The sequence below is a fragment of the Porcisia hertigi genome, chromosome 34, assembly GCF_017918235.1.
Source record: "Porcisia hertigi strain C119 chromosome 34, whole genome shotgun sequence".
In the NCBI taxonomy this organism is placed as follows: Eukaryota; Euglenozoa; class Kinetoplastea; order Trypanosomatida; family Trypanosomatidae; genus Porcisia; species Porcisia hertigi.
The window spans coordinates 1,587,870-1,611,029 of record NC_090593.1 but is presented as its reverse complement, the minus strand read 5'-3'; the positions used below and the strand labels follow the sequence as shown (position 1 = coordinate 1,611,029).

The 23,160-nt window shown below is 54.6% G+C and overlaps 8 protein-coding genes across 8 annotated transcripts; all 8 read right to left on the bottom strand.

The window, feature by feature from the left end:
• Positions 1–97: 97 nt before the first annotated feature.
• Positions 98–1,024, bottom strand: JKF63_01977 (uncharacterized protein; the record flags this gene model as incomplete). The annotated part of the gene is made up of 1 exon (XM_067898020.1): positions 98–1,024. The coding sequence occupies one exon, from the start codon at positions 1,022–1,024 to the stop codon at positions 98–100; it is 927 nt and encodes a 308-aa protein (XP_067754177.1).
• Positions 1,025–1,991: 967 nt separating this feature from the next.
• JKF63_01976 (uncharacterized protein) lies at positions 1,992–3,494 on the bottom strand (the record flags this gene model as incomplete). Its single annotated transcript, XM_067898019.1, has 1 exon — positions 1,992–3,494. One exon carries the CDS (start codon positions 3,492–3,494, stop codon positions 1,992–1,994), a length of 1,503 nt encoding a protein of 500 aa, XP_067754176.1.
• A 1,268-nt stretch (positions 3,495–4,762) lies between these two features.
• JKF63_01975 (uncharacterized protein) lies at positions 4,763–5,554 on the bottom strand (the record flags this gene model as incomplete). The annotated part of the gene is made up of 1 exon (XM_067898018.1): positions 4,763–5,554. One exon carries the CDS (start codon positions 5,552–5,554, stop codon positions 4,763–4,765), a length of 792 nt encoding a protein of 263 aa, XP_067754175.1.
• A 1,419-nt stretch (positions 5,555–6,973) lies between these two features.
• On the bottom strand, positions 6,974–9,043 carry JKF63_01974 (uncharacterized protein; the record flags this gene model as incomplete). Its single annotated transcript, XM_067898017.1, has 1 exon — positions 6,974–9,043. The coding sequence occupies one exon, from the start codon at positions 9,041–9,043 to the stop codon at positions 6,974–6,976; it is 2,070 nt and encodes a 689-aa protein (XP_067754174.1).
• A 1,514-nt stretch (positions 9,044–10,557) lies between these two features.
• On the bottom strand, positions 10,558–13,284 carry JKF63_01973 (uncharacterized protein; the record flags this gene model as incomplete). The annotated part of the gene is made up of 1 exon (XM_067898016.1): positions 10,558–13,284. The coding sequence occupies one exon, from the start codon at positions 13,282–13,284 to the stop codon at positions 10,558–10,560; it is 2,727 nt and encodes a 908-aa protein (XP_067754173.1).
• A 1,754-nt stretch (positions 13,285–15,038) lies between these two features.
• JKF63_01972 (uncharacterized protein) lies at positions 15,039–17,069 on the bottom strand (the record flags this gene model as incomplete). Its single annotated transcript, XM_067898015.1, has 1 exon — positions 15,039–17,069. One exon carries the CDS (start codon positions 17,067–17,069, stop codon positions 15,039–15,041), a length of 2,031 nt encoding a protein of 676 aa, XP_067754172.1.
• Positions 17,070–17,768: 699 nt separating this feature from the next.
• On the bottom strand, positions 17,769–19,025 carry JKF63_01971 (uncharacterized protein; the record flags this gene model as incomplete). Its single annotated transcript, XM_067898014.1, has 1 exon — positions 17,769–19,025. The coding sequence occupies one exon, from the start codon at positions 19,023–19,025 to the stop codon at positions 17,769–17,771; it is 1,257 nt and encodes a 418-aa protein (XP_067754171.1).
• A 2,104-nt stretch (positions 19,026–21,129) lies between these two features.
• On the bottom strand, positions 21,130–22,113 carry JKF63_01970 (uncharacterized protein; the record flags this gene model as incomplete). The annotated part of the gene is made up of 1 exon (XM_067898013.1): positions 21,130–22,113. The coding sequence occupies one exon, from the start codon at positions 22,111–22,113 to the stop codon at positions 21,130–21,132; it is 984 nt and encodes a 327-aa protein (XP_067754170.1).
• Between the last annotated feature and the right edge of the window lie 1,047 nt (positions 22,114–23,160).

Sequence of the window (23,160 nt, the reverse complement as noted above, 5' to 3'; positions counted from 1 at the left end):
AGGACGAGGGTACGGAGCCTGTCGCGCCACAAGAGCACGCCGCGCATCCAGCTGCTCCTTTTTTTCTTGTCGTGTCATTCTTGACCGACACTTTATTTCACTCCTTGAGCATGTGCTCGACACATGCGAACCGTGACGCGTTGAGGGAGGCGGCAGCGTACGCAAGGAATATCTCTGCTGTGATAGCGGGGAGAGCAACATGCCGGAAGCTCTTGTAGGAATGGTTGAAGTACTCCAGTGAGGCATCACGCTCATTGCAAGTCCACGTGTCCACCTCTTCCGCCAGCGCCAGCGCACTCGCGAATTCGTTTTGCTCAATATAGCGCGTGAACTGCGCCGCAGTGCGGCGAGCGCGGACTTCGTTCTGATCCACCGTTGCGGGGCTAAAGGCGGTACGGAACTTGAGAAGGTCCATCCAGCCCAGCACTGGCTGCTGCACGGGTGCTTTGCCAGTCTCCTCAATGGAGCGGGCAAGATCGAAAGCAGCGGCGCGAATAAGCGTCGGCGTCGGGACGCCACGGTCTGCAAACGCACAAAGCGGCACTGAGATGATGTTGAGGTCCTCACTCTCCGCATCATCAAGAGCCGCCCTGAGCTCTCGCTGAAAAGGCTGCCCTGACCGCATCTGTCGGCGGAGAGCCTCGAACTTCAAACCAACCGAAATAATTTTCTTGCTTACGTAGCCAAATTGCTGCAGTTCTCGATGCGCCATCTGATCCACAAACCCCTCCTGAGCGGTCATGGTGTTTCCCACCTCCTGGTAATAGTGCTGCGAAATGGCTATGTCATCGAACTCCTTCAACATTGGGGCGGCCTGGCGAGCGTAGCCCTCTCGCTGTGCCTTCACGCGGTTGTCTAGCTGCAACATTTTCTCCTTCAAGTCTCGCTCCTTTTCATTGTGCTGCAGGCGCAGTTCTGATGCCTTCACCATCGCCTCGGCGTTTCGCGCCTTTTCCGCCTTGAGCGCCTCTTCGGGGTCACTGAAGAAAAGCGCAGCAGAAATCCGCTCCCTCCACGACGCCATTGTGGACAGCGGGGGGGGGGGGGGCGAGGGGGATCGAGGAAGACTCGCGTGGGGCGAACTAAAATGTGTGTTCCAATCAACAACAAAAGAATAGTGCCGGCGATGATCTCGACAAGAAAAGAAGTTTGATTAGAACGACGTCACACCACATTCCTGGGCGGCGGCGCTTTCTTTGGCGGCTGAAGCACAAATCGATGCCAGACCCCCTTCTCTCCTCTACACCAAAGCTTAGCTGTTTGACGAACAGGAGTCGGGCGAATGAGCACCAGATTGTAGGCGAAACGGAGAACAGTGTGTGTGTGTGTGTGTGTGTGTCAATGAAGCGCAGGATGCAAAACAAGATAGAGTAGGGTGGAAGAAGCAGGCTACATAAAGAATCATCTGCTGCGAATGTGCGATGCGGGGAAAGAAAAAAAAGGGGCGTAGCAAGGTGCGTCGTGGCAGTGTTGCGACAAGCGTAACGCAACCACGTTACCGTGCCCGTCAAAGTCCCACCACCTGCCTACCCCCCCCCCCACCCTCCCCGACACACACACACACACACACGGAGAGAGAAGCGGTCCGCCGCCTTTTTGCATCTCCTTCCCCTCACCGCCTTCCCGCACGGTCCACCGTCTGTGTGGTGCACTTGAGGGAGAAGGGGGAGGCGGGAGGGAGGGGGCGGGGGGGGGGCGAGAAGAAGAGCTTTTGCTTCGTAACGAACACTACGCCTAACGACGAAGACCGGGGAAAAAAAAGGAAGTGCGTGTACGCGGGCAATCTAGCTCCACTGCAGGGTAGGATAGGGCACATCACAGCGCCGACTTCTTCAGCAGTGCACCGAGCTTGCCCTCATACCAGATAGGAGAGAGAGAGAGCGGAACACACATGTCCTGCTGGGATGCCCTTGAAGGATTCTACGAAGCGTGCGTAACGAAGCTGCAATATCATCCTACTCGAGCGAGGCAGTGCTCAGACTGCCCTCAACTCAGCGGTTGCCTGTGGAGTGCGGCAGTGCGTTGGTGATGGCCTTCAGCTCCCCATCTGAGAACTTAAGTAACATACACAGCACAGGTAGCATGTGTCGCACCACATTTACATCGCTGAGCGAACAGAGAAGTTGTACCACGACAGATCGCAGATACTGCACTTGTTGCGCGCTGAGACCATCTGCAGAGTGACCGGCATTAAGTCGCCGCAGCTGTGTCACTTCCTGATGAGTGCGCGCCAGCTCCTCTTGAATCCCCTTGAATCTCAGCCTCTGCTCACATAGGTGACGCGTCACATCTTCCATGGTGGCAGTGTCGGAAAGGGAGTCCCATTCCACAGCGAGTCCGATCCGATCCGCATCGGTGGTGCCGGTGTTGGCCGCACTATTCCCCTTCGAGGCTGGAAGTGAGCGTGCAGTGCAGCTCAAAAGTCCTCGAAGCTCACGCACAAACGCCTTCTGTTGAGTCTCCATGTGGTCTCGCTCCTTCACTACGGCGGCACATCGCATCTTTATCCTTTTGTAATCGTTGAGGAGGTCAATGTAAGCGTCGTCGTCGGCCTTTCCGTTGTGGTTGCCATCGGATTCCCTCGATAGGGGCGCGCTTCGACCTGCCGGTTTATCTGCGATGTAGCCCGAGCAATTACGGAGCGCCTGGGCCACCGCCTCGTTCCTCTCTCGCTCCATTTCCCTTATCTCCTGCTCGTGTGCGGCGTTTAGAGCCTGCAACTCGGTGCTGTGCTGGAGAATGAGCTGGCTTTCTCGACCCTCATACTCCAGCTGCATACGCACGAGCTGCTGGTCGAGGTCCTCTTGCGCTTGCCTCCACTGCTCAGCGTCGGGTGCGTTCGCAAGTTGCTGTTCGAGCGACGTCTTGCATGCCTCCAACGCAGCGAGCTGACGCCTCAGAGCAGCGACGTTATCGTCTTGTTGGCGCAGGGCCTCCGTACGTTGCTGCAGTTCATTCGTCAATTGCTGCAGTGCGCGGCGCACTTCCTTCAGTCGATTAGACTGATCCTCGATCGTCTTTTGCAAGAGGTGTGGGTTTGTGCGCTGTATATGTCGACTGCTGGATAGGTTTGTTGCTGCTGAACCATCGCACGGCTCTTGGCCACCACCGGTGTCGGGGGCCGAGACAGCGTCCACCAGCAAGCACGCAGCAGCCATGGCATGAGCGTACATGAGGTTTTGACTTTGTGACACGTACACAGATGTGGGCGCATCCGCGTTGTAGGCAAGCGCTGCCAAGTGCGCGCACTGCTGCTTTGATTCGTTCAGCGCGCGCGTGATGTCAACAATTTGACTACGCATCTGGTCCACCCCTGCCTTCGCCTTCACCTTCCATAATTCGAACTTTTCTTGGCAGTCGTGCAGTTGTCGCTTCAGCTGTGCCACCTCTTCGGTGGGGACTGTAGCCGTCGTTGAGCTGGGGAGCTTAGCAGCGGCATCGTCGGTGGTAGGTGCACCAGTGGTGTTTTCACTTTGATCAGTTGAAGACCTCATCGGAGGTCAGTCAGTGTTGGCGAGGTGCAATTCTACGAGATGAAGGATATTGTGCTGCGGTCGCTTTATCCGACCTGCACACGCATGCGGTTACACTCATTCGAAAAAAAAAAGCAGGTCGCACAAAAGGGATATCGTTCTAGTCCACGCCCAGCACGGAGCCATGAAAGCGTGCGCACTCCCTCTGGGTGCATAGAGAATCGAGAGAGAGAGATTTTGCAGGGCGACTGTGCGGAGAGCGGGGGAAAACCCCACACACACACACAAGCACGCCGCATCTAAGCGGCGTGCTCCACACTGCTGTCCGGCCTAATGATGATAAGCTGCCTCACTGCTTGAATCTAGTAGGCTGAGAGAGACGGCAAGTGATGATGAGAGCGGACACAGCTATACGTCCACCACCGCCATTACCGCTCAAAACCTCTGCCCGAACCCTTCGAGTAAAAGAGGCGCATGTCTTGCAGAGAAGCCAAAGAATCATCGAAAAGTGTTGTATCTGGCGAGCGGTGGCCCATAGTGCAGGAGCACCTCATTTTGTTTGTCTCTGTAGGCAGGCTAATCACCTGGACCAGAGGAAAAGCCGCGCAGAAAAAAGAAAGAGGGAGGACAAGGCGGTGGGTGGCAGGTGCCCAAAGACACGTCCCGCGGGCCGAGCAGAAGTAAGACAATGTGCGCGCCACGAGCACGGCACGCCTACCGCTGCTCGGTATGAAGCAGTGTAACTAGACTAAAAACAACTAAGCAGAGGATACTTCCCTCGCTGCGTTCCTTCCTCCTCCCACCCTTGCCACGCACCTCCACGCCACCGCTCACCTTCGCCCTTCCACTCAGAAGCAGACTCCATAAAGATAAGAAACCTCAGCAAGAAAACCCCAGCGGGCAACAGCGGGAGGCAAACAGGTAAAAAAAAGAGAGAACGCTCAAGAGCCACTGAGAAGGGCCCCAAGGTGGGGTAGAGGCCATGCTTACGATGGAAGGTGAGCCATCCCACGGGCACGAAATCATCAAGGCCGCGACTCTGAGAATAGAGCCGAGTCTCTTGCAGCACTACTATGGATGGGTGTTCTCTGTGCTGTTGTTACGACACCAGTAGGGGGGAGGGGGGGGACCCACACACGAATCCTAATAAAAGTGCTTCTCATCCTCCTCTTTGCTGCTCCGTCTGCCAGGTGATGCTCTGTAGACCCCACACGCACACCTATTGAGCCTCGCTTTTCCCGCGAGAGGGACACGTGCAACGCCGCCTTTCTCAGGTACGACTTAAACTCTTAACCCACTTGCGGAGATGCGGTGCCGCTAACTGCATGCGCATCTTGTGCCGTCTGTGGGGCTCTGGCGGGGGTCTTGTGGCGCGCAAACGGCCCACCGGACTGCCACGGTGTGTACACTAGTGGGGCGTCCCTTCGCTTCTCATCAATGAGTTCTTGTTTCACGCTGCCCTGAAGAATAGCAATGTCGTCCATGCGGTCTCGCGTCTCGACGTCCGTCATCCATGGATGCCACAAACCCTCACGCGGCGATTTTCCCTCATAATCTGCACGAATCTTGTCTTCGGAATAACTCCATCGGCTCCGGAGTACCTGTATTTGGGTGGTGTACGTCCTGTAAAAGTAGTACAGCCCCGCCGTCGTGATGAAGACGAGAAAAATGGCAAAGTCCTGCAGGCCAAAGGAGCGATATTCGGGATTGTCCGCCGTCTGCCGATGAATCGTGTTGGTGAGATTATCGTAGTTCATGCGCCGAAAGTTCACCCCACCGACACCACCCTTCGTATTTTCTCCTTTTGAATCTTTGTCATTGCCACGGTCACGACGATGCGACAGCAGCAGCAGTTGTGCCTCCTTGAGAGTCTGGAACTGCTCACCTGTGCCGCCGTTGTCCGGATGAAAGCGCAGCGCCAGTTTCTGGAATCGTTTCTTAATATCGCTCTTGGTCCACTCCTCATTCAGCTGGTAGCCAAAGATGGTGCACGCCTGCTGCAGCGTCATATGGCCCTTGTCACCGGACACATGGCCCTCAAAACGCTCGTACACACGACGAACTACGCTGTGACGGAGCATGGCGGCCACAGAAGCCAAAGCAAATGGCAGACCGGGACGACGACTCGATCTCTGCACTTGAGGGTGTAACAAAATAGGACGAGCTCGTCCGCCCCGAATCCACACACGCACAGACACAGACACAAATGAAAAACTTGCACACTAAGGAGAGTGGCAGAAGGATACGACCGGTGACTTTGGGGAAAAAAAAAGACACAGCCGAGGGAGCAGAACGTGCAGGCCCGGATACAAAGGAATTGCTCACCACTGAGAATCACCACGTGTCGTGCAAATATATATATATATATATTTAGTTGCCTGAGAAGGAAAATCCGCGTGTACTACAACACCAGCATGGCGCACTCCGTGCCTTCTCAACTCCCCTGGCGTTGCACTACGTTGGGCAAAGTTGCCCGGCGGGTGGGGATGGAGGGGATGGAAGAGGGTGTTTGTTATTTTCTTTCAATTTGCGCACCTTTCTCTCTATGATTCGGACACAAAAGATGAGAATAGCGCCGATGATGAAAAGATGCTCATCGACACGCACGCAGACAGACACAAATGGAAAAAAAAAGATGTACACGGCACCCACAGGCACACCACACGAAGCGTCAAGTGAAGCACATACACATATACATATATATATATGTGTGTGTGTGTGTGTGTGTATACCAGGTGGGAGAGAAGCATGCAAAAAGCACGGGCAAGAGTGAGCGAGGTAAACAATGGGAGTCATAAAGGCCAAGAGCGCGTGTGTGAGAGAAACACACGCACCAGCTTTCTTCCAACACACCAACTGCCAGTCGGATGTGTCACAGCTCCATCCGAAGCGCTGGCCGCATTTCTTCGTTGTTCCCCGATTGCCATGCCCTCCTCAGCTTCTTTGTGGGGCGCAATGTCTCTTTCTCTTTTTTTTTCCGCAGGACCCCTTATTTTGTCGCACTCCATGAAATGTGAGGCATCGGGTGGGGGCCAGCAGGAGTACATCAAGGAAATCGAAATACGACGTGCCACCGCACCACCACATCTGCGGCCTCAGTGGAGGGCAGGTGCGGTAGAAGCTTTTTTGTTGTTGTTGTTTGACCATCTGCTTGGCGATATCAGCGAATGTCGCTGGTCAACGATGAAGGGGCCATCCCTCCCAAAAACACAAGTGCTAGTTTACATGCACGCAGGTCAGCCACGGGTGGCAAAGGCTACAGGAAAAAAAAAGAAGAGCAGTGCATCTATCTACACTGCACGATCACGTCGCTGCGGAGACATCAGAGGAAGAGAGCAGAGGTGAAGACCAGCGTTTTCACATTGTCCCTGCGCCATCACCTTGACGTCGCGGTGGCCCCCCATCCATTCACCGCCCCCACCAAAAAAAAAAAAAATACACCTCCTGCTGCAGTGATAACTGCTGCGCTTACCTCCTCCCCCTTTTTACTCTTGCAACGCTCAACCCCATGTCAGCGGACGGACAAGCTGCAGGAACTCTAGAACGCACCGCCGAAGCAGGCAGTTTGTGTTGAGGAGTTGCCCACGTAATGCGTCCTCCCCCTCCACCGCCATGAGAAGGCCGTAGAGGTTATAGTGTGTGTCGGCGCCTTCAAGGATGTTCAAGTTCGTCACCTCGCTCTCCTCAGTAAAGCACGCAAGCGCGCAGTCGTCAGCACGGTAGCGCACTGAGTGCCACATATCCGGAGACGTGGGTATGTCAAAAGTGTCATCCTCTTCCTCGGGACGCAGCCACCGCTTTGAGACGCGGAATAGCGCCATATCAGCGTCTTCACCGTACTTGTTATGTTTCGAATTGGCAATCGTGAAGTACTGACTGAACTGCGCCAGGTCTGCGTATGCCTTCTCCTCAAGCTGACAAGATTTGGGAATGACATTCTCCAAGAAGCGTGCCTCCTCATCATGAACCAAAAAGTTAAATCCGGTTTGTTTCAGTTTTCGCAGCAGCGCTGCTGGGGTCCAGCTTGTGGTACGCAGTGCCTCCAGCTCTTCGTCCTCCGGAGACAGGAGCCGGCACTTGGCATCCTCAAACAGAAACCGGAACTCGCGATCTGTTGCATCGCCTCGATGACAGCCCTCCAACGTGAAGAGAATACGGCTTCCATCGAAGGGTTTAATGCTCCAGCTTTCGTAAATGACATCGTACACGGTTTCGTGGAGAACAGCAAACTGGGCCAGCTCGGAGGTGGTGAAGGTGGCACGCCGCGGGTTGTCTGAGACACGCGCAGTGGCGCCAAATGACGCATTGAGAGTTGCCCCGCTGCACGGCTCCCACTCGTGTGTGTCTTCGCACCACCGGCCGATGAAGAGGCTTGGTTGGCGAATCACAATGGAACGTGGAACCTCGAACGAGATGCGCAGAGCCGGGTCCTCGAGGCGGGCTTCGGAGGATCTCGGCGGGTACTCCTCCACATGAAGCCTGTGCGCCTCAGGTGTCTCCTCGCGCAGTAGCCAATCTCCGCTAAACCGCGGTCGCTCTTCGAAAACGAGTAGATCGATTTTGATCGTGCAGTCGAGCGCGTAGTATTGGCTACGATGTGACACGTAGCAGGAGTACGGATCAAAGGCCAGCTGCACTGCGCGAACCGCAATATTCTCTTTGCTTAGACCCAACATTTTAGGCAGCTTGGGTACCGAGTTCGCCCTCGGGTCGAGGCGCACCTCGATGTCTGGGAAAGCAAGGTACGTGAAGCTGCGTGTCACGTCTTTTGTTTTCACCCACAGCCCAAACTTGATCACTGGGTTCGTATTGGTCACTGTATGCATGATGGTTTCACCGTCTGCGCCATCGATGATCTGATCATAAAAGCGCAACACGTTCGTAGACACAACATCGAACGTTGAGCGGAGTTGGCGGTATACCTCCTCTAATACGGCAATCGATGTGCCGCCCTTCTGAGACGCCGCTGAGGTACCTAAGGAGCTACAGCTGTCCCGGGCATCCTTGATCGCCTCGGCCAGCTCGTACGCATCGTAGCACTGCAGAAGCTCCTCCCTCACGGACGCTTGACGCTTCTGGGGTGGCAACCCCTGCTCCCCGCGAATAAATAGCAGCTTTCTGCCCTCTGTGTTGTCCTGCATGCGAGAGGCAATCACGACGGTGTCGGGCCTGAATAAATCGTTCTCCACTTGTCGGCTCTTCCAGCTGCTTAGAAAATCATTGATGTCAGCCTCACTGTGCACGTTCGGCAATCGCGACGCTTCCGATATGTGCTCCCATTGCTCGTGCTTGAGGTACGTAGCGTAGGTGAACCTTTCCTCTGTCTGCAGCTCCGCCACGGCGGCACAATACCGCTTCTTCTCTTCTTTGAGCCGCGACCGGGCTACAGTCTCCTCGAGTAGGATTTGTTCGCAGTGGCCCTTCTCGACATGATCCGCCTTCGTACGGAGTTGCTCATGCTGCTTGAATGTTAGCTGCGCCTCTTTTGTGGACTGGTCGATTGCTGCCTTCAAAGCCAGCGCTTTCTTTGACTTGGGCTTCGGCTCCTCGGCTTTGGCCTTTGGGGGCATCCTCGACGAGACCAGACAAGCGCTTCGCAGGAGGTATAGTGATTTTCTCGATGAAAGAAAAGGATAGGTGTGGATGTAGTGGTCCTCCAAAGAAACCGAGGAGCGAAAACAGGAGTGAGATCAGCCTTGGAAGCCAGCAAAGGCGATGCTCAATCGTGCCCTGGGGTGTTCTGCACCGCAAGTGGCCAGCACAAAAACGAAGAGCGAGAACGGAAAAGTTCGACATGGGTTGAAACGAGTGTTACCAAATCCGTTGTATACAGAGACATGAGCGACAAACCTGAGAAACGATCCTACCCCTTCCAGTGGCCAGAGTCCCTCCCCCCCCCCACCCCCCTCCCTCCTCCCACCCCCGCTCCTATCGCCATGGCGCACATTATGAACACTTCGCAACTCCGTCGTCGTCTCGGATGCTGTCGTGGTAAGGTTAGAGTTCATCTCAGTAAAAAGTAACCTCACGTTCGAATATAAGACGAGCGTGCTTGAGAGTCGAGCCAACGGAAAATACAAAAAGGAAGTCCAATGAAGGAAAAGGGAGAACACACGCGGCTCCAGACCCCGCGCGTGCACACAAAGCAACACAACATGCACACACACACACACACACACACGCGCGCGCAGGGGGGAGGAGACGTTTTTTTTTTCTCGCTTTTCCCAGGAATCATCAGCGCACCGTGACCACAGGAGCCCATGTCACCCCTCGCCCTCCCCCCCCCCTCTTTCCTCCCCAACCCTACCTAGTGCCACTTTTGACACTTAGCTCTAAAGCACTGCCAACATCTATCCACAAGAAATCGTCAAGGGGGAGAAGCGATTAGACTGCCTGACATTGGGAAACTGGGGCGAGTTTCTTTTTTTTTTCCAATCAGAGTAAACGATACCAAATAAAAATACAATGCCTCCACACATGGACGTTGCGCACCAACATCATCAGCATAGAGGCGGCTCTGCCAACAGCCTCCTGACGTTCTTCGTTAATCTCAAGACCAAATACAGTGATGACGCAAAGAATCTGTCACCGCGATATATATGTTTTACCCCCATCTCGTGGTGACGGGAAGTGGGGAGGGGGTGGGCCGGTGCGAAGGAGAGACAGAGAGGGGTGGAACACCACCACCACCTCCGCTCCTCTCCTCACCTTGGAAAAAAAACACAAAGATCACTGCCTACGCCATTTTACCGAGTGAACATGAGCAGCACAGCATCCCTCGTGCCTCTACATGATGAGACCCCAGCCGCAAAACAATGTGGGGAGAGAACTTTATGTATATGTATATACGCGCGTGCACACGCACACACACACACACACAGAGACACACAGACAAATGTATATATATATAGATATATATATATATATATGTATATATCCCTAGCGAGCAGAAAAAGGTACTCTGCTGTAGAGCCGCGTATTCACGCATCATCCACGAACCAAAACAGGTGGCATTCTCCGTGAAGTGAGAGATTTCATTATCAGAAAATAAAACGCAGGCAGGCGCGGTAGCGTAGCAGCGACTCTAAACCGCGGAGAGATCGGTCTTCGATGTGGACTTTATAACAATAGACTCCACCCGGTGGTTTTCCTCCTCCACGCCGTCCAGATGCAGGCACAGCGGACGGTCGACAACGAACACGAACGGCGCGCCTCCAACCTCCCTGAGAAGATCTGCCAGCACTTCCTTCTTACTCGCGGTGCGCGTCTTGCGCGACCTGACGTTCATTACGCAAAGAATCCATTTCTTCACTGCTTCCTCCTCGTCGGGGTAATTCAGCTTCTGGATGATGCGCCGCAGCAATACATCGCCCTGCTCTTGAAAGGAGGTGTTCACATTGATGTTCGTGGGTAGACCGAAGTAGTACTCCCCAGAGCGGCGACGACAGAAGAGTACGTTCACGAGTGCAAACCCGGGACGCGCAGGAGTAAGCCTGTCTAGCACAATCTCGTCGTGTGACTCGTGGTTAATGGAAGTGTCGAGTTCTTCAGCCACCTCCACCAATTCACCGCGCCGGATTCGCAGAAGCCGCAAATATCTTCCCCTTCCGTTCAGCTGCTCACTGTAAGCTGCAGCATCGCAGGCTGGGAGGCAGGATCCCAATTGCTGCAGCAACAACTCGAGGAGCTCGCGAAACGTAACATTGCCGTCCCTCACTGGGAGGTACACATGCGGCATAACACTGTAACCTCCGTTGTATGTCACCAACACTCTCAAGTCGATCTTCTGGAGTGGCATTGGAAGAATCGTCATCACAATTCTGTGTTCGCGTTGCACGAAGCCCCACACATCCCGTAAGGTGTGATCGCACTTATTCCAATGGATCGAAAAGGCCGCCATGGGCATCGCGAAGGCGTAATTCGCCTTGTCGTTCCCCTTGAAAAATGCGACGTGCTCATGCGATGGCGGAAGAGGCAGAACCTTCTTGGACTCTATCATCTTCTCGTATAGTCCTGCCTGGAGAGCAGGATACGAGGTCGATTCCAGAACTTGAATTTCGAACACCTCCGTCTGCTTGCCGGTGTAGTCGTCGTAGAGGAAGACCTTGGTGCGAACCAGTCGGCGCTGTTTGAGATAGGCATTTACTACGTCCTTGTAGGAGCGGTGGTGCGTGTAAATTAGGTTCGCACCACACAAAAGTCGGTCAGCACTGGTGACGGGGTCCAGGCATTTGGGCTCAGAATGGTACCGGTAGACGATGGCGTCGCGCGGCAGTCGCGCTTTCAGTTCGGCCCTAGAGCGGATGATGGTGACAGGAACGTTGCTGTCGTGTCTTGATTCGCACCTGCGGAGAAACGCAATGAACGGTTCGGCCACGGCCATGGGAGCCGCGGCATCCTCTTCCGCCGCGTAGTCAACCGCCTCCGCTGCCGGAAGAACATCAACAAATAAGGTAGAGTAAAAGGGCGAGTGGTGCGGGTGGCCGATAAAATTGGCAGCAGCCCATGGGAAAAGGCCCTCATCATACCAGCCAAAGATGCGAATCTGCCCGGGTGCCACTTGCAGCTCCTTCGCCGCGGCAGTGATGAGGGCGGCGCACTCATCTTGACCTGGCAGAAAATGCACAGACATCTCACGCTGCAGCCTATTGGATGCGCCGTAGACGCCGTCGAGAACGTCCACCACGGACTGGTCGCATAGAAAGTAGTTCACCCTGCGTGTCTCCTGCTTCTTGGTACGCTCTTCCTGTATATGGCGGCCCAACTCCACGATGGCGCTAGGCGGCGGTGTCTCCTCCAGCAGGCTATCCTTGATATCGTCGTTTACGTAGACAAGAAGTGACGCGCGCTCATTATCGAAAAGACGGTAGCGCGATTGGATTGCCTGTCCGCCAAAGGCGGACTTCAGAACCTCTTCCTCCGTTGCCGACTCCACCACTTCATCGTTGAAGCGAACCCACTCCCCGTCAAAGTTCACATATACATAGTAGTGCCCGATGGTGGCATCGCCGGCGTGTGTCAGGATAGAACGGAGGCTGTAGTTCGCGCCCAGATGGGTGCGATGGCTAATCCCCTTCCATTTTTCTCGACTTTCCATATCGAGGTGCAGTGTGTTATGGTCTACAACGAAGTTCGTCAGCGATAGGTTGGGATCGAAGCTCCACACATGGCGTAACGTCACTAGCTCATATGTTTCCATGTCAAAGGCAACCCGATTGGGATGCACTAAAAGCACTTTGGGGCAGTCAAGGAAGTACTGGCTACGCTCAATCGTGTGGGGCGTCGGATCGGCTCCAGAGGTGAGCTCTATAAGTACGCCCTCTATACGCTCCCCAGACGAAAACTCTCGAAGTGACTCCCCGATGTTTTGCTTGTTCTGAACGACCAGCTCAACGTCGTAAAAGTCCTCGAGGCGGTCAGAAAGGTATTCAGCCCCGTCCACGGCACGGGATCGGTAAATCATTGAGCCCCCAAACAAGTCACGGATCATGTCCTTCTGCGGCGTCTCCTTGAGGGTCGTTTCGAGGCTGTCGAAAAGCTGCTGCATCAGCTCATGAACATCGTGCTGCACCGCCGCCTCCTGTGCTGACCAGCCAAATGCTTTTGTCAGCTCTGTCGTAGTGATGTCACGGTTGCGCATCTCCAGTTGCGCGAATACATCCCGTAGCGCAAGAGCGACCGAGCCCTTTTCCACATCCGGGAGATTGAATATCTGCGTCCGAAAAACTGGGAGGTGGTACAACGCCTGTATAACTGAGTTTAGATAGCACGTGCTACCTTGATTATAGATGCCCACGTACCCCGAGCGCATCTTTTGTTTTCTTTTTCCTCCTCCTTCGTGGCAGCTGTGGTTTGACGACTGGTTAATCGACGAAACAGAGAGCGTGTGTGGCGAAGGGGGGAGGGGGGGGGGAGATCAAGAAAATAATGAGAATAGTGTGTGTCTCTGTGTGTATGTGTGTATGTGTGTATGAGAGAGAGCTCAATAGCGTCACCATTGGAGGCGAACCGACGCACAAGTCAAGAAAGAGGAACGTGAGTAGTACTTGTGGATATCCACAGGGATGGGAAGGGATAAGGGGGGGGGGGCTAAAAGCAGAATGCGAGTACGGTCAAGAGAAGAGGGGGTGCAGGACAGTGGAAGAACAGCCTTTCAGCTCCCCTTTGGCCACAAAGCTGGCGTATTTACCTGGCTAAGTGTACCCGTGCGATAAGAAATCTGCACACGTGAATCCCTTTGATGAGCGCTGAGTATGCCTCGTCGTGTGTGTGTGTGCTCTGCGGGTGACAACTCTTGAATGGAGAGAGGGTCCGAATGCGCAGGCGTTCAACAGTCACGTCCTCCCGACATTTTTGTGAGTTGTTGCTATTTCCTGTTTGTTTTTCTTTTTTTCCTCCAAACAACAACAACGAAAAGGACGAGGATGCGTCGTTGTCCCTCCACCACCACCACAACCGCCCCCACCAAGTCCTCCTACTCCTCAGCAGAGAAAAAAAAATATGTACGTCAGTGCGCGAAATCGATCAACGAAAATGAAAACTTGGGACGATATCTCAGCGATGGACGCACACGTCGTTCAATGCACGACGCTGCAACACGCGTAGGAGTCTCTCAGACAGCAATGTAAGAGGCACCACACGATGAGGAGATGTGATTGGGGTTTGTTGGTTTGTGTGTGTGTGTCTGTGTGAGGGAGGGGGAGGGGGGGGCATGATGTAATTAGGTGGTTGAACTGAGCGATACAAGGAGGTGTGATGCAATATGCCTAAGCGCAGCACGCAAAACAAGGGGACGGCCGGTGGTCGTGGTGAGGCGCACGGTGGGAGTACTTATGAGAGCAAAAGCAAGACACGCTGCCGAATCATAACTTGGCACTGAAGCGACTGTGCGATTCACGAGGGGCGAGGGTTTGAGATGATAGGAAGCGAGGAGCCGTTGCTGTCTCGTCTCGGATGGGATAGTGGAAAAGATCTGTGGCTACTTTACCGAACAACAACAGAAAAAAAAACGTGAAGCAGACGGAGATTGCAGTGCCCGTATTGGGCCTCACTGTGGGCACTTTTTTTTTCTAATATGCACATGTGTTGTGAAGGTTGCACAGCACAAATGCCGTGCAGGAGGCTCGTCTTTAGGTGCAACAGCTACAGTGCTAGCCGCCTCTCGCCTCCCCGCCGTCCCCCCCACCCCTCCCACACACCTACACACACACACACACACACACGGGCATACGTGCGCCTTCGGGACTGTGTCGGAGTTACGACTTCCCTCCCTCCCTCCCTTCCTCCCCCAACGGCCCACAGTTAATACACCGCAGCTGGCGGAGATGCGGTTTTTCTAATGTACATAATCACACACCAATCCGATGACACCATGAATGGGCCGGGCCCTGGTTATTTTTGCATCTTCTTGTCCCTGCGTTATCGGTAGGGACAAAACCTTCAACTTCCCTCCAATTCGAGACATAATCTAATATACAAAGGCCCGTGCTTGCCACGCATGTTCGGCGAGAGGGAGGGAGGGGGGAAGGGGGAGGGGGACGTCATCTGTTCACGGCTCGCGCTCGCTCATAACTTGAAAGGGCGCTCCTCAAATGCGCCCAGATTCCGCTTCATCGACGACATCGGGGTCTTCGCCGGTGCCCCATGAGAAACACCAGGGAGCGAACTCGGACGCGCGCTTCGTCGAGCATTTTCTCTGCGCGCGGACGGGTGCGACAGAGTCTTCTTCTCCGCGAGTCGACAGAGCTCGTCGATGAAGCGCACCTGCTGCCGCTTCTGCACTGGGTCGGTGGTGTAGCTGCGAACGCCGCTGGGCCCCTCGAAGTGCAACGATGCGGGTGTCACCGTGTTGAGGCGAGCGTGGTGACGCTGCAACGCCCGTAACTCACTGTCACCCATGTGGCACCGTTCCGCACTGCTGGCCGGCTGTGAGATGGGAGTCTTGACGCTCGGGTCTGGGCTGTCAAGTTTGCTTGTGGTGGAGGCTGGGATGGCTAGCATCTGCTCTGAAACGTAGGCCGCCATGCGCTCCGTCCTCTCGCTCCGACCGTACATCTCGAGATTATGCAGGTACTGCGCGACGTCGGTGCTAAGCGGCATGGCGCGTGCGGTGGCTACCCCGTCCAGTATGTTCCGCAGAAGAAGTTGAGTACGATGGACCTTCTCTTCCAGGACGCGGTATTGCGTGTGCAACACTACATTATCACCCCTACTCTTTTCCCATAGTTCATTCATGCACCGCAGATTGAACTCCACCGATGAGACCGTGCCTTCGCGGGATCTCATTATACTCAACTTTCGCCGCTGCCCATTACCCTCCGAGAGGCGCTTCTCGTAGAGAGACTCCATGGGAACACGATACACAAGGATAGGCGTGAGGCAGGTCAGCGCCAACTGAGCCACCTCAGCCGCTTCCTTTACTTCGTCTTGGAGCACGGGTGGCAGATGAGCCGTGAGACTCAACACCTCGGCATCGCCAGGAAAGGCCATACGGCGAAACTTCTCACCGGCACCTGAGACGGAGAAAAAATCAGGAGGATAGCGACTGCAGACGGTTCCGATCACACGAGCAACACTAGAAGCCAGCGTCTCATCATCTGCATTGAAGCCGAGGTGGGGGACCTCTGTTGAGGCATCTGCCGGGATGCCTAGAGTGGTCGGACACTGCTTGTTGACGGCGTGAATCATTCCGTACGCTTTTCCCACCCCTTGCGGAGAAAAAATGGGGAGAAGAAGACAAGTGCGAATATCTTCAAGCCCGGTGACGACAGTCTTGCCCTCGACACCGTCTTCGGAGGCGGTGTCACTGCTGTAGTTCGCGCTCTGTGATCTGGAAAGCCAGCCGTTGACAGCCAAGCGCTCCTGACAAACGATATCGTGAACTTCACGGGCTGCCATCATAGCAATATGGTTCGAATGCATCGGGTTAGCGCGTTTGACGCGGTATGGGAATTGCGCGACGCACTGTAAGCATGCATGCGTGTCGTAAAGGTATACTCGCACCACCTCGCACTGCAGCAGCACCGCTAACGACTCCGCCATAACACTAATAAAACCAGAAAAAACCTCCCTCAAAGCGAGATGAGATGGGGTGGGTGACAACTTCGTCGATGATTTCGCAGGCGATTCTGCCGCGCCCGGCTCACTATTCCGTGCAGGTGCCGCGGTCGAGAGGGGCGCTGATGTTTTTGCCAGCGGCGCTGGCGGCTCCTTCTTCTCGGCTGTGTGAAGCAGCTTCTCGAAGCCGGATGTGTAGCCCTGCTCAATGCACGACAAAGACGCGCGCATCTCACGGTTCACCTGCACTCGAATGCGCTGCAGCAATGCCACCTCACGACTCATAGACTTCCGCTGCCCATGGCGAGGTTCCAACAACAGTTGCAGTTCCTCGAAGAGACAGGCGGTGTCGTCTGAGAGGAGCTCCAGATTTACAGGCAGATCGCTGTGGTACGCCGCGGCTGCCTTGAGTTCGTGTTCCGTCCGCCTGCGCGTCTGCGCGGCAGCTCTACGCTTTTGCCTCGTGTAACTGTTCTGCAAACGCTCTAAAAGGGGATCCATCTCCCTTGACTCGGCGTGGACAGGGGCATTGCTCTCCATTTGCGCAGTCCCTGCGGCGATTTTTTTTTTTTGCAGGCGCACGCCTCCCACCTCTGTTTTTTTTTTGTGTGTTTTTGTGTAGCGCGGGTGTTTGTCTGAGGCAGCGAAGTGATGAGGAGGAAGGAGGAGGGGCGCCTGTCTTGGTGACTGCGGGTCTCAACTCGATCCACACAGACGAAACCTGTGCGAACGACTGCGAGTAGGTGTTTACACGTGCTGAGACACGAGCGTGTCCGAATGGGGGCAGACAGGCGGGAAAGAAGAAAGATGGCAAGTGAATGGGATCATGCAAAAGGCGCGTGTGTGGACGGAGGTTGGGAGGGGGGGAGGAGAGGAAACACAATGACGTTCGAGGAAATAGGCTCGGGGAAAAAAAAGGGGCACGCCTGGCTCTCGGAGTCTTTACTGGTTTGGTGGAGAAAGGCTACCGCTCCTCACTCGCTCCCTCCTCACCCAGCCCTACTCCGCTGGGATTGGGCGTTTCATTGACAAACTTACAAAAGTAGTCCATGCCCACGTGATGGCGTCCCAATAATTACAGAGAAAGTCAAAAACAAACAACACTCCTCTTCTGATTCCTGTGGATTCTTTCACCGCCACGGATGTAGCGCCGTTAGACACTGGGAGCAAAACCAGCACTACGCTAAAAAAAACATCCGCCGTCGCTGACCCCCCCCCCCCTTCCCGTTGGGCTGCTTGTTAGTCGCCCTCCATAATGGCAGTTAGGCGAGAGAAGATCAATGAATGACGCACCTTGTGTTCGCGGAAGCAGCGGAGAACGTAGCGGGCCTCGCGAAGACGGAATTGGCCTAGCAACCGCTCCGCCCCTTCTACCAGCAGCGGCAGAAGCGCGCGCAGCTCTCGCCCACACGAGTGCGCCAGTGTATTCTGCCGGCGGGAGGGGTTGAGAAGCCCCACGTACTTGCACACCGCACCCAGCTGCTTCGGGGACATGTCTGGCGCCAGTGCACTGGCGCGCGTTAGCACACCGGCAACGAAGACCTCATTACACCCCGGAAGCAGTGCTGCGACCTCCAGTGCGTAGATCACATCTTTGATGTTATACTCATCAGTCTGTTTGGCAGCCCTCCGTGACACAGACGCGACCACGTCGGCCGCGTGCGTGTGTTGTAGGCGATGAAGAGCGGAGAGGATCAAAAGATTCTCGCGAGGACTCAGCGTCGCCGCAGGCAGGCCACACAGGAGGCGATCCAGGCGCGGCAGGGGGATCTTACAACGCTTTACTGCGAGTGAAACGTTGTTAAGAAGCTCCACCTGCTCCGAACATGTCTGATGACGACATACATCCGTATTCGTGAGCAGGTGAATTATGTGCTGAAGCACATCCACCTCACCTAGCTCCAACCTCACTGCACACAGCAGCAACTCTCGCCACACAGCAGGCTCTGCTCTTGGGTCATTCATTGCACACTCTCGTAGACAGAGACACAAAAGATCCCCAGTCACCAGAGAGAAGTACGGCGAGGCCCCTGACCAAGTCTCACTTTCGTCCTTGTCATGGCGTGCACGTCGCGATGAGCGCGGCGAGAAGCGGCCGGCCTCTACGCCTCCAGGCGCGCAAAGAGAAGCCTCCTGGCGCGGGAGGTACTTCACCACAGCAGCCAAGCTCCGCAACCACCGACGCATAAAGTCGTGTCTCTGCGGAGTTGTCAAGGACGCGGTGGATGCCGTGAAGCTTTCGACTATGGACGACTCCATCTTGTGAATCACCCCCCGTATTCGCCTTCGCCTCACCGTCTCTGGCTGCTGCTCATTGCAAATGGAGTGCAACAGATGACACGTGTTGGAGAGACGAATAGGCGAGACTATCACCGCGGAAGTGCCTTGTAAAGCTGACGTGGAGCTGGAAAGGAAAGGAGTTGCCGCACTTGGCGTGAGGACCGGCTTCGCCCATCGTCTCAGACAACTGCCCAGCTCCCGTCGCACGTACCACATAGCCCAGTTGGAAGCGACGTGCTACTGGCTCCAATAATCCAGCATCAAAAAAAAAAAGACAATCCGTAGGGGATCTCCGCACCTCGGCTGTGGCTTCGTGTGTGTGTGTGTGTGTGTGTGTCCTTCAGTCCGCGGTGAGGTAACACAAAGAGATAAGAGAATAAGCGGAGCGCGACTGAGTGAGCTGGCCCCGCCTGTACATTTTAGTGTTCCTCAACATTCGGGTGTGCACCCTTCCGCCGAGTCTTCGCTGCGCTTGGAGGTCACAGCAGCCCTTCGGGGTGAAGACCGGTGTACCGGACTCGGCCTCTCCTGACTCTGCGGCAGCAGGAACAACATGGACAAGACTCTAATCCGGGCCAAATCCGGTTTATACGTGTAAATATATATATATATATATGTATATTGTTTTTCCAACCCCCAATCCCTCCCTCTTGTTGAAGTGAACACAAGCAGATATTCATCTTATCCGCTTGACAGGTCTCAACATCTTCCCCCTCTTGTTGCCAGCGTGTTCCTTCTTACAGGTGGTGATGGTGATGGGGATACCCCTGTGTGTGCACACGCTGCGCAGACGCGGACATTCGCTTGAAGTCGCCAGAGTGACGTTATTTTGCCGCTGCCTCTCTCTTCCGTGATGAGAGGAGAACCAAAAAAAAAAACATGTAAACTGAGGAAGCAGTAGAAGCAGACATCGACGGCCACGCAACTCAGAGGACAAAGCTACAGAATAAGCAGGAACAGAGGCAACTCTCCACCGTAGCGAGACCCAGTCGAAGGGGCCAGTGGAGAAAGCAATACGGTGGGGTAAAAAAGGAATGCAAAACATTGCAGGCGTGCGTCACCAAAGCACTACATACCAACTACACGCACGTACACCGCCCTCGAACAAAGCTGCGCACCTGGTCAAAAAGGGCGAAAGCGAACGAGCCAACACTTCTACCCTTTTCGCTGCGGCTTACCTCGACACGAAATAGGAAGAAACTCGATACATCAAGACGTATGCATCGGTGTCTACGAGCACAGGCATGTCTGAGCATAGACCGGAGCACCCTCATCAAGGCCGCATTCGATAAACGCGCGCTAAAAAAATACGAAGGTTATCTCGGCGTGCACAACCTACGCAGCATGGCGCTACAAATGCCGCGAGCGGTCTTTTTTTTTTCGGCAGCCTGCCTCTTTTCTTTTTTTCAACTTCAAATAGAAGGGGTGGGAAGGGGGAGGAGGAGCGGGGAAAGATGCGATAAGTTGTTTGCGTAGCGGCAGGGGTTGATCATTCAGCTGGAACTTTGTTCTTCCCATGAAAATGTGAGCCGCGGGAGGGCGAAGGAGCAAGAAACATTTTCTGATCTAGCTGTCTGACCTCACCCCCGTCTACATGAGCCCACCATGTACTTGAGGCTTGCATCACTGTTCCCCATTAATGATACATGTGATGATGCATGATTCACCTTCTCCTGTCCTCAGTAGAGGTCCCATTCACGGTGGTTTGTTGTTGTTGTTGTTGTTTTGTTGTTGTAATCTCACACCGTTTCCCTTTGTATCCGCGTGTATATGTGGGTGGGACTGTCTCTGTTGGGAGGGTGAATGAAACATATAATTCATGCATACTTGCGAAAGGTCGTGTGTGTGTGAGCCAAGACTGGAAGAATTGAAGATGGAAGTCATAGCAGAGGTGTGTGACACCTTGACGCGGTGTGAGTCTGCCGTTCATTCACTCTCTCTCGGTCCTCGCCACGTGAACAGGGGCACACAGGAAAAAAAAAGCGGAGAAAGAGAACCATCACAAACTTGGTGAATGCACATGGCCACTATCGCATCCATTCGACCACCAGAGAGCGCCTCATCTATTTTTAACATCGGCCATATACTTCAGAAGATGCCCCCCCCCTCCCCTTGGCCCTACACATGCCTTCGACTCTTGTAGTCGGCTGCTTTTTGGGCGTGGCGCCGATCGAAATGCGGGTGCACCCAAGATTTCACGCGCTTTCGTAGTCGCGCCTTAACACAGACGAATCATCATCGCCACAAAAAAAAAAGAAAACGCACTCAAAGGAGAGAAGCAGCGCTCAAGATGTGTTCACCAGTCACATCCGTGACATCGCTACTGTGATGCGCGACGTCCAACCTGTGAGCCGTGTTCCGGTTGTATCCCTAAACGATCCAAGACCTCGTAGGAGAGAGCGTACACGGGGTTGATGAGATTCAATTGGTATCCCTCGAACCCCAAAAGGCTAAGGCCGCAGAGGGCAAAGAAAGTGTGATAGACATCCGCCTGGTTGCCCGGCTTATCAGAGAAGCCGCCATCCTGAGTGTCCTGGCAGTTGAGAATGTACTGAAAGAGAGCCTCCTTGTCGATCCAGCTTGTGCGCTCAAGAACCGCGAGAGAGGACACCACCCACCAGCTGTAGCACACGTCCGCCTTCTTCTCCGGCCGACCATTCAAACCTCCAGAGGGAAGCTGCCGCATCGCCAGCCAAGCCGCCACGCGATCCCTGTCGATGCGATCAAGGGCGTTTGCTACGCACAGTGCACCAACACAGCAGAAGATCTGCCCCGCGTGGCTCTCCGCCCCGGGCGAAACACCGAAGCCACCGTCCCAGTTTTGACACCGCAGGACAAAGTTAATAGCCGCCTCGACATCGATGTAGTCGCAGTGCCCTAGCAGGCGAAGGCAGCTGAGAGCGATGTACGAGAAGCGCGTGTCCACTTCACCCCACACATCCCCTTGAAAAGAGCCGTCCGGCAGTTGCATCGACGCGATCCACCGGGCTGTCCGCTTGACGTCAATGCACTCGAGAGCGTCGAACATGCACAGCAACTGCACCGCGGACATTGTGTGGAGAAGATGCGAGTCCATATCGGTATTGCCCCCAAAACCACCGTCAGTGTTGTAGCACGAAAGCACGAAACGAACAACATCCTTCGGCTCATAGTCCAACCGATGCAGCAGCTCAAGTGCACTGAGCCCCCAGTAGATACCGTTCATCTTCAGATGCTGTGCCTTCCATTGTGTGTTGTCATCTAGTTGGTGGACAAACTTGAGGTGCAACTCCGCCACAATGGGGCTGGAAGATGACATCGACATGGCCGTGTGCTTTGAGACCCTTTACAAGACTTCTAGAGTAGAGCGTGGGGGGTACTTGCGCAGGGTAGCAGGCGCACAGGTCGACGGAGTCCGAAGGAGTCAAAGTAGTGAACTTGTGACGCCGTGTGCCTCGTGAGGGATACGGTGGTATGAAGACGGTGATGTTCTCCGGTGAAACAGAGTAATACGTGTATATCCTAGTTCCCTTCAATGTATCTCGACCAACGCATCGCGGCCGTAACCGAGTGCGCGGAAAGAGGGAGGGGGGGGCGGTTCAAAAATACAAATATTTTTAAAGAAAGAGGGACACAACAACAGAGGGATCCGAAGAGGGAGAAGAGAGAATGAGAAAAAAAAAACGGTGCGAACTGCGCTCACGTGCGCGGTGCATGTCAACCACAAGTCATCCCCAGCCGAGAGATCACACACACAAATGCGTAACAACAACGCCACGCAGCAGGACGGCAAGTGGTTCTGCAACTTGTGTGTGTGTGTGCCTCTCTGGCGGTACCGCCCGAGCCGATAAGACAGTCATGGGAGGTGTGCAGGGCTGAAAGAAGTTGCATGGAAACGAGAGAGGCGTGGGTCCCTTTAGGTGACGTCAAGGGCCATTCATCGAGAGATTTGCTGTGGTCCTCGAGGAGGGGGGTAAGGGAAGCTCACTGACAGCGCCGCCGCCGGCGCCCTCTTCCCCCTTCTACACACACACACACGAGGGGCTGGAAGACCGGAAGCGAGAGAGTAATCGAAGGCAATACGCTGAGTGTAAAAGAGGGAGGGCAAAAAATCAAACTTCGCGGTTTGAAGAGGCTCGCGGCACATTGCCCATCAGAGCGAAGGGGAAGTAACGCTCAAGCAGAGAGAGAGAGAAAAAGAGGAAATGGTCTTTCCCGTGTCTCCCAGCTGCACATTAGTGGCGGCGCGCACATCACTTCTACCCCCTCCTTCCCCTTTCCAAGCACATCGCCACAGTGTACGCCGCCATCGAACAAAAGATTGGGGGAGTGGAGTGGAGTGGAGTGCAGGGGAGGGGGACGCTGCACAGCA